Here is a 10325-nt window from a genome sequence, read left to right as displayed (position 1 = left end):
AGGGGATAACTTGTCACTTTCCAAAACCTGTAATTTTGCTTGACCCCCCCTTCTTAAAGCCAGTGATCACGATAGAGGATATACCCCCAAACACAATTTCCATCCTTACTGGAGGGGGGTATCTCTTAAATCTGGAACAAAAAATAAGTGTGATCGCTTCAACCAGCTGAGTGGGCGGGGGGGGGGGGGGGAGGTAGCTATTATCTTTAGCCCCCCCCCCCCCTCGAATCCAGTGACCATATCAGCTGTTTCTTTACCTAACGGGACGATCACGTTGTTTGGCAACAGCATAACCTCTTTCCCTCATTAAACATGCGTTAACCAGGAATACCTAACAAAATGGGGTCAATTTTTCTGCTCCCCCTCCTCGACTATGAAATCCTTTAGATCCACCCCTGGAAATGCATGATTGAGGGTTATGATGTTGAATGTTGACCCATGTGTGTCATGAGCTAATAACAGCACACTACACAAACATACCGGCGCACTAATCGATCATCACTTTGATCATGTGCCTTGTAAACAGGTAATTCTAGTATGTCTCCACGCTCATGTTTCGGATATATCACATTTATTAGCTTCGTTATTATTTCGTGGGCTGGGTTCGAAACTTTCCCTTGGAAGGAGGGGGGGGGGGGGGGGGGTAGTTAAACGTGCCTTTAAATCGCCTACTAAATATTAGGAATCAACAACATTATGCACATCAAGAATAGGGTTCAATTTTGCGCACTAGATGTAACATTCGCAGCATCTGTTTGGATGAATCTGATTCACAATTAAGGTGAAAAAAAAATGAAAATAAATATATACCCCCCTCCTTGCACCCAGAAGCATGAGAAGTTGCCAATTTGCATCCTCAAATATATACTATTGAACATTTTACGTTGCATACATTTCAGTGTTCAAAATGTGCAGATTTGCACCTTCCCTAAAACGAAAGGATAGGCCCAAACTCTAAATAAAGAAGAAGTGAATAATGGATCTATCTGTGCCCTTAAAGTAGCATCCCACCTTCTTCGGAAGCAAAGTTGAACCACGGGAGGAGCTCCCGGTGGTGCACGATTTTGAATGACTCAAACTTACATCTTTTTCTTCCATGTAGTTTGTGGTAGGATGTGTTTTGTTATTTCATTTTTTTTCAATTAGCCATTATCACTTAAGAACATTATGGTGCAAAATGTTATCCCAAGGGACGAGAATAGAAGATTTCGAAGAACATAATAAGCTACCTACACAGTACAGTAAAAAAAGAATTATACAACGCTGTTTACTATATGAACCTTACAGTAATTGTTTAAACAGTTTAAACAGGTGTTTAAATATTAAGCAACAATGTTTAATTTTCAACATCTAATCTTCAATGAATTTAACATGATTGTTTAAACGGTTAAACATATGAGGTTCATATAGTAAACAGCGTTGTGTAAAATCTTAAACAGCGTTTTTACTGTGTAGCAGGCAAGTTAATTGACATTCAAAGAATAGAGCAAGCTTTGAAATGAATTAAAACAATATATCAATACAAATTTTCTTTCGGGGGCGTTAAGCATTAAGTTTTAGATCCAAGAATGGGCAAGTATACATGTATAGCTATAGGTGGGGATGAGGGGGGGGGGGGGTAGGGCTGTGACCCCGTTACACGACCTTTCGTATCGGAAAGCGATATGATTACGAAGGGTTTATTACTACTGCCCCAATATTTGGATAAAGTAATGTATCGTTTACAGGGCTACGTGTCTCTTGTACGTGAATTATGTCTGCAAAATTTACATCCAGACTTACATCAGTCTCAAAAACTCTGCATTGTTTTGAGCTGTCGCAACATGGGGGTGTAGGCTATAGCTAAATTAAGGGTGAGCCCCCGACCGCTACACACCAGCTAGCTTGGCCCCATTTATCACTCTAACATGCCTATCTACACCGTCACCATCTTAGATTTTGATTTGGGACAAAGTCCTATTTTCCGTTTCAGGCCTTGGATATTATAAAAAAATAAAGTTTATAGACAAAGGGCAACTGTGTTCAATGTTGTATTCTCATAACGGCAGAGACAGAGTATTTCTGGATCCATACACTCCAAAATCAGCTGATACAAGTGAAATATTGGAGAAGAATCTTTACTCCTGGGTCGTCAGGACCGGTATCGATACCATCAACAAAATCGTCTGCGGGATCAGAGCGAAAAGTCACCATGAAGTACCTCCTGTTTGCGTGCACTGTTTTTGGCGCCATTTTAGCCTTCATTTTCCGTACACCTGTCCCCGATGGGCTGACGGAACCTTGGAAATATCGTCTGCTGATAGCTACCACGTCAGTACAGGCTCTATTGGTAAGGAATAGATAGGGGAATGTTTCTTATTTTCCAGTTATAATGATATGAAAAAAGAAAGAAAGGAAAGGAATAGGGCTATAATAGTAGTCAGGAGTATGTCCATTGTTTTAGAAAATCTTACATAGAAAAAAAAAACAACACATCGTTTAGGCCGGTCACTCTAACAACAAGTTAAACTTTTAATTGTTTAAACTAAAGAAAAAATACAAATCGGTGTCTCTACTCGGCCATTTTAAGGGGTGATTTACCCCGGCTTCACACCCTTTTATTTTTGAGAGTGTAGACTGTGTAGTCCTATATGAAGACTAAATTTAAGTACTTTTATCTGTATTATGCCTGTATGAATACAAACAAGATTAGGTATTTCATGTAATATGAGCAAGCGCGAATCGCGAGCTGATATTTTTCTTCAATATGATTATATCGACCTGAAAACGGGACCCCTAATCATCATCATTTGAATTCAAGAACAAGATAGGTGTATCACTAAACAACCTAACGCGAGCACATCATGTCCTCATAATAGCTCTATGATTTCCTGTATAATGTATACTGAAAAGAACAGTAGATTTTAAGGACGAACTTATAGAGAGGTTAGTAAAAAATGCGAGAACACGATACTCTCAAACGATTTGATAAAAACAAATCATAAGGAATCAATTGGCATTATGATATATACAACGTGCTGTACAAAATATGTATAGATATAACGTATAAAATGAAAATATAGATAAACTAGCGTAAATACTATACTGATACATAAATAATTCTAATAAATGAAGCTTATTCCAATTATGAATCCTCCGAGTAGAAGTCATGTTCCAACAGTACATCTCATAATTATAAAATGGCGTCTGAAGTACAATATGGGCTACGACCTCGTTCTCACTGTGCATGCGATCCTTCAACAAGGTAACCCGTTCGTTACTGGTCGAAAACATCTTTGAAGCATTCAGAGAATGTTACGATCAAGACGATTGCCACGACCCATCTGATATGATACGATCTGATACGATCCGCTATGATCACTACGATTACTCCATGCACGATTAAGACCACTGTTTCAATCGTGGCGCAAAATATAATGACAGTGGGAACAATGGGTGATTTCAAGTTCGGTGTTGACCTTTTTGTGTTGGTGTAAGGTCAATTTTTACACGATTATCACACCAAACATAAAATGAAGATGGTCCCAAAACGTCACTCACTACTTGTTGAGATGTCAATAATGTGATCTGGGGCCCGTTGCAGAAAGAGTTGCGATCAAACGCAACTACAAAAATCTTGCGCAACTTGATTTTCAACCAACATGTATTTGGGACTTACGATTGCTGGTTTGACTTGTGTTTAAATGCAACTCTTTCTGCAACAGGCCCCTGGATCAGTTTTGCAAACTCTGAATAAGTTTTGGAGCTAAAGGGGAAGGAATCCAAATTTCAACACCAACACCGACACCAGGGCCAAAACCGGACTTGAAATCACTCAATAGGTATACGCCTATAACGTTATACGACTCGTGGCATCAATTGGCAATACTTGCCAAAGCACGTGCGATATGACACAGCTTTCCATAGGACTTTGGAATTGGAACTAAATCTGTTCATTATTTTGAACCTGGTGGATGCTTTGATTGAGTAATACCACGTGATGCAAGTTTACTGGGCTTTACAAACAGATCCAGAGAGTAAATTAGTTTGTTTATGTATAAAATACGATCACAGAATTATCTGTAATATAGATGCAAATCTTATACAACCACTTAAGTTCAGGAAGAGAAGAGCAAATATATCAGATAAGCTTATAGCTACTCGTAACCTATGGAGATGTTATCTCTATAATACCGCATCAGTTTATGTGCAAACATCTCGATTGGAAGTTGATTGTGATGATGTGAAGATAAAGATTGCATCAAGAAAAAAAAGGTAGTTTGATAAAAAAACGCGGACAAGGATGATGATGAGGGGGGGGGGGGGGGTGCAACCTCAAAACAAATCAGTCAAAATGACTAGTTAATTGGGTCAGCTGGGTGCAACTGCTATTCTAGTGATATTTGACCCTTTTCTAGGCGTATTTGAGCAGAACAGAGTTATTTTACTATCGCTTCAAAAATGTAACTAGACATATCAATTGCACCACGCTGACTACTGAACTAGTCAATTTAACTGATTTAGTTGTATAGTGTAGAGTAGATAGAGGTGGTGGTGCCACACAGGGTAGGGGCGAGCGCTCCTATATGATTTTTTTCTTTTAAATGGTGAAAAAACGGGAAAAGACACAAAAGAGGGACAAAGGAAAATCGGAAGAATATCATAAAAATGTGAGGTATTCAATTCAATTGTCATAATCATTTATTTTCTTCCATTTGTCACAATATAACAACTTATAACATATAATTTATCATAAAAGACTTTAAAGATATAAAAGATTTGTTAACAGAAGAAGGCACACAGCAAAAACTGTGGTGTTAACCGGTGTACATAGAGGACCACACCAGTTATTTTACACCGGTGTTAAATTTGTGGTGTTAGTTTTACACCTATAGGTGTTATTACAACACATTTTGTTGTTACATTTACACTCTTTGGTGTTATGTTTTTCTCTAGGGTGTAATTTTAACACATCAGGGTGTGGTCCTGTATTAACACCAATTAGTGTCAGTTTTAACACCGCAGTTTTTACAGTGCACGATTCCCTAAAAGCGTATATAACACGTATTCTACCGAGATTATACCGAGACATTTTTTTTTTAAATGTGACGTCTCCTTTCGATCGCGTTGCCCGTCCCCATAAAAAAAGACATCCTGGCATTGCAATTGCCCCTGATACGAGGTAGCCAAGAGGATCTCCCCATTTTTGCGACAATGAGCTATCATGGCTAAAATCTTGCCAGTGGGAATCTATTCTGGGTGTGTTACCAGAAAAAAAGGCAAAATCAAATTTCTTTTTTTTTATAGGCCCAGCCCTTCTATAGTGCTGGATTCGCAACTTGAATCATAAACGCATGACTTCAATTTTGAAAACCCCATCATGCATGATAAGCTATTGCTGATGATCGTGATCAGAAAGAAGAATCTGAAATCATACACCAACAGATGGCGTCATGTTATGTTAATCCATTTACCTACTGAGATACATGCTTCATGACAGAGCAGCAATGCAAGAGGGGAGGGGGTGACGAACGTGGGCGGACTGGGGGGGGGGGGGGAGGATGAGTGGAAATAGTATAAAATATTATATTTTTATTATTATTTGTTTGGCGTCACCTGGGCCTGGGAGGCGAAAAGCGAACTGGATCACTGTGACCCGCAGGTCTCTCCTCCCGATATAACTGATTGGGGGGAATGCAGGTGGACCACAGCTACACCGGTGTTTCCCCCTACTCTTATACGAATAGTGCAATGGGTTCTTAACGTGCAAAGGTGGCGACTCTCCTCTACACGGGGCCTCAATTTAACGTCCTATCCGAGGGACGGAGTGTTTTCTATTGTAACATAGCCTGCATCTACACTCTAAAAACAAATCAGTCAAAAATGACTGGTTAAAAGGGTCAGCTGGGAGCAACTGTTATTCTAGTCATATTTAACTATTTTCTAGTCATATTTTACTAGAACAGAGTTATTTCTGACTAGAATATATGTCAGAAATGTGAATATCAGTGATTACCATATCAGTTGCTCCCAGCTGACTACTGGTCTAGTCAATTTGACTGATTTGTTTTAAGAGTGTATGAAACATGGGAGAGACGTTTACACACAACGCACTGGCTTCAGTCATCCGCCCGGGGTGGACTCGAACCCACGATCTTTGGTTCGACGGGCAGACGCGTTACTGACTGAGCCAACACCGCTCTCACTGAGATCACAAATAAAGATCCCATGTCCATAGATATACCCCATCGAAATCCACTCCTCTGCAATTTGATCTTTATATACCTTTAATGTATTTGTATTTAAAAAAATAATGTCTATATTATCTAAAGATAGTTATTTGTTTTTGAATTTATTAGATTCAATGCATCTGTTATTTTGTTATTCATTTTTAAATGATAATCATATTTTTTTTATATACCTTTAATGTATTTGCATTTCAAAAAATAATGTCTATATTATCTAAAGATAGTTATTTGTTTTTGAATTTATTAGATTCAAGGCATCTGTTATTTTGTTATTCATTTTTTAAATGATAATCATTTTTTTGCATGACCTAAATGTATCCTTACTTACACAATTAATCTCACTTATTACTAGATAAACTGAGTACAAATTTGCATACATATTTTCCCAACATTTATATCAACCTACATTTTGGGGTCAGGACCTATTTTATTCATACATTTTTTTTTCATTCTCTTCTCTCTGTCCAGGCTAGGATTAGTGCCTACTTCCAACCGGATAATCCACACGCGTACATCCAAGCATTCAGGTCAATCCGGGACCTTACCAACGTACCTTCACCTTCAGAGGTCAAGGGGTCAAACATCAGGTCAAAGGTCACGACATTCGATGGAGTCAGGGTACGCCTCTACGAACTGATCAAGAAGAAAGAATTTCTTCAGCCGGCTTTGATATACATTCACGGGGGAGGATATGCTTTGGGATCACCTGGTAAGTTAATTAAAAAACAACAACAACAGCAACGAATGGGACAAGTTAAAGGGGAATGAAACCTTTGGAAAAAGTAGGCTTGCGTGGAAACAAAAAAAATCAAAGAATAAGAACAACGAAAGTTTGAAAAAAATCGGACGAATAATTAGAAAGTTATGAGCATTTCAATATTGCAATCACTATCCGCCCTTTGGCAATGCGACAATGATGTGTGATGTCACATGTGAACAACTTTGCCTTTGATGGACTATAAAATACCCCAAAAATGTCTCTTTTTACTTATTCTTATGGTGATACAAACTCTTTATCCATGACGTATTCTGCAAAAATCTGTTTTACATGCCCTCCTATAAAAGAACACATGATCTTCTGATAGGTGTGATAAAAGAGGCAGTTTAAGTGAAATATATACTAAAGTAATGGGGAGAATTATTCACAAGTGACATCACACATCTTTGTCGCATTGCCAATATGAAGATCTCCATAGCATTAGTGATCGCAATATCTAAATGCTCATAACTTTCTCATTATTTGTCCGAATTTTCTCAAACTTTCCTTTTGTTGTTACATTTACACTCTTTGGTGTTATGTTTAATCTCTAGGGTGTAATTTTAACACCTCAGGGTGTGGTCTTCTATTAACCCCAATTGGTGTCAGTTTTAACACCGCAGTTTTTACAGTGCAGAATATCCTCTGCTAGATCTTCTTGTTGGTATTGATCCAAAACTTTCACCCATGCACATACAATTCCTCCAGATATCAGAATCATCTACTTGAAGAGATTTCTTTTTATGTTTAAATGGCAGATGGATACGACAGACTGACAAGAGACTTGGCAGAGCGTCTCAACATGGTCGTAGTCTCGATAGAGTAAGTAGGTAGTGCAGTTGCCCAATTTATTATCTTGTTTAGGAAACAAGCTTGGAAAAATGAATGTAATACCCGGCCAGATTACGAGAAAAATCATATGTATATTGCAAAAGTCATTGATCTTCCAAAAATTTCAAAAACCAATATTAGATATGTATTTATGAGATCATGATGTATTTTTTTTTATTTCATCCATCAATGCTTCGGGTGGCAGACTATAATCAAATTCAGAGACCACTGACGGAAATAACGCTAATTTGATTGAATAATAATAATAAAAACTTGACGGATAAGATGTAGTGCAGTAGCGTTCTTACGCAGAAAACATGAAACAATTATCATTTGTTGGTATTATATGAGATTCAGCCAAGAAGGTGTGTTCTATAGAAGCCTAATAATGTATAAACTACAATGAATCAATGTTTCCTAGTGGAATTGTGCCATTGGCACCCTCAAAACCTAACTGAAATAATTCTAGCACTTAATAATTAATCTTATTTTCGTGATTATTTTTTATCTCTACTGCAGCTATCGTCTGGCCCCTGAGCATCCTTTCCCTGCTGGGCACCTAGATTGTCTTCATGCCACCTCTTGGTTCCTGCGAAACGCTCAAGACTTTGGCGTAGATGCCAACAGAATAGCCATCTCTGGAGACAGCGGTGGGGGCCACATGAGCGCTACTGTGTCTCAGGTTATCAACGATGACCCAACTCTTCCCAACTTGAAACTTCAGATCTTGATTTACCCTGCTACTCAGACCTTGGATCTGCTAACCCCATCTTACCAGAAGTACGACCAGGACTTCGGTGATGAGGGTATTCTACCTAGGAAGCGCGTAGCAGCATTCATCAGCATGTACGACCTGGGAAGGTCGGACCCACTCTACATGCAGCAGATCCTGTCCAACGAGCATATCATCAGGGAATTCAGGTTGAACTCTCCTTATATGAACTACGTGGATCACAGTGTCATCCCGTCTAACCTGCGCAAGGAGACGCGACTTTATCGACCTCCAAAACAAGGACCAGGAAACGAGTCTTTATGGCGTCAGGTCGAAAGCAAATATCTTGATTCACGCTGGGCACCCTTGCTTCGTCAAGACCTATCCGGACTTCCGCAGGCATTTGTTACAACGTGTGGTTTTGATAGCATTCGAGATGATGGAATCTTCTACGCGAAGCGACTGGAGGAGGCGGGTGTGAAAACTCAATGGAAACATTATCCTTCAGCTTTTCATGGTGTGATGTTCATAAACAATTTCTTTTGGTTTCAGGTTGGGGAAGAAATGACGAATGATATTGTAGAGTTTGTTCAAAAGAATATCTAGGAAATTATTTTTCCTTTGAGAAAATTGTGCATAAAGTAAATGGCTATGACATGTATGAGCAGGGGCATCGCTTGAATCCTGTTAAAAGTGCAATAAAAGCTCTATACTTTAAGATTAGTGAAAAATATAAATTACCAATTTCTGACTTAATACATCGGCTACATCCGCCTTCTAAAAATAATATTGTGTGCCTGTGGAAGCTTAACTTTAGACCATGTACAAAAACTAGAAAGAATCCAGAAAAGAGTTTGTAAAAATTATCTCAGGCAAAAGTTATTTAAATTATGAAGATGCTTTAAAACGATGCAAACTGGAAACATACAAAGATAGACGCGAACAATTATGTTAAGTTTTTACCTATGAGCAAAAATCTACTTTGTCAAAACTGGTTACCTGAAAAGAACGTTGTTGGTATGACTTTACGCAGTAAACAAAAGTATTTGCTATAAAAATGCAGGATCTCTCTTGAAGTGCAGATTTTCATTGTAATTGCATGTTATATGCTGGATTTTTCTTAATGTACCATTAGTTTCACCATTATTACATTATTGTTTTATGTTACATTTGCAGTTGTTATACATTTTTTGTAGATACATGCTATTCAGCTCTTTAGCTGCAGTATGTGTATGATTGTTTTACTGGCAATAAATAAACCATTAAATGAAATGATTCGTGATGGGATGTTATCCCCGGATAATTACAGTCTATTAACTTTATCATAGGAGTATTTGCCACATTCGATGAATCCGAGTGTGCATGTCTTGTATATTTTCAAAAGTAAGATTTAGAAATGGAGGAAATTCGATACATCCAAAATAAATGTCTGCATGTTTTGCACATCTTTAAAAGATTCAGTGATTCTCTATAAGGCGGTTCGTCAGTTATGGTAAATGCACATGGAAAGCACTGCCAATGACGATGGCAGATACAGAGGTTAAAGGCCTGGTCACACCGCCCGAGCGTTGTTGGAGCGGTCGTGGAGCGGTAGGGAGAGAGGATCGAATTTTGCTCACAAAATTTGGGAAAAAATTCGAAAACAAAAATCGAAAATGGTGAACGGTAGCGAGCGGTGATGATTTTTCTCTCCGCTCCACGACCGCTCCAACAACGCTCGGGCGGTGTGACCAGGCCCTAAAGGCATGGTCACACCGCCCGGGCGTTGTTGGAGCGGAAAGATAAATTTGTCCTAGGA

General features: G+C 38.6%; 1 protein-coding gene across 1 annotated transcript; it reads left to right on the top strand.

The window, feature by feature from the left end:
- The first annotated feature begins 1940 nt into the window (after nucleotides 1–1940).
- Nucleotides 1941–9970, top strand: LOC121429947 (arylacetamide deacetylase-like). Its single transcript, XM_041627208.1, has 4 exons — nucleotides 1941–2329; nucleotides 6696–6936; nucleotides 7743–7806; nucleotides 8335–9970. The coding sequence occupies exons 1-4, from the start codon at nucleotides 2192–2194 to the stop codon at nucleotides 9131–9133; spliced, it is 1242 nt and encodes a 413-aa protein (XP_041483142.1). The 5' UTR covers nucleotides 1941–2191; the 3' UTR covers nucleotides 9134–9970.
- The last annotated feature ends 355 nt before the right edge of the window (nucleotides 9971–10325 follow it).

This window comes from Lytechinus variegatus, chromosome 16, assembly GCF_018143015.1.
Source record: "Lytechinus variegatus isolate NC3 chromosome 16, Lvar_3.0, whole genome shotgun sequence".
NCBI classification, from domain to species: domain Eukaryota; kingdom Metazoa; phylum Echinodermata; class Echinoidea; order Temnopleuroida; family Toxopneustidae; genus Lytechinus; species Lytechinus variegatus.
The sequence above is the reverse complement of the archived record's forward strand: the minus strand, read 5'-3'. Positions and strand labels throughout refer to the sequence as shown.

Bases quoted from the DNA above. Each gene is read 5' to 3' on its own strand.
- LOC121429947 (XM_041627208.1), top strand. From the start codon at position 2,192: ATGAAGTACCTCCTGTTTGCGTGCACTGTTTTTGGCGCCATTTTAGCC. The intron at 2,330-6,695 runs GTAAGGAATAGA...CTCTCTGTCCAG, and splicing joins CGTCAGTACAGGCTCTATTG to GCTAGGATTAGTGCCTACTT. The intron at 7,807-8,334 runs GTAAGTAGGTAG...TCTCTACTGCAG, and splicing joins ATGGTCGTAGTCTCGATAGA to CTATCGTCTGGCCCCTGAGC.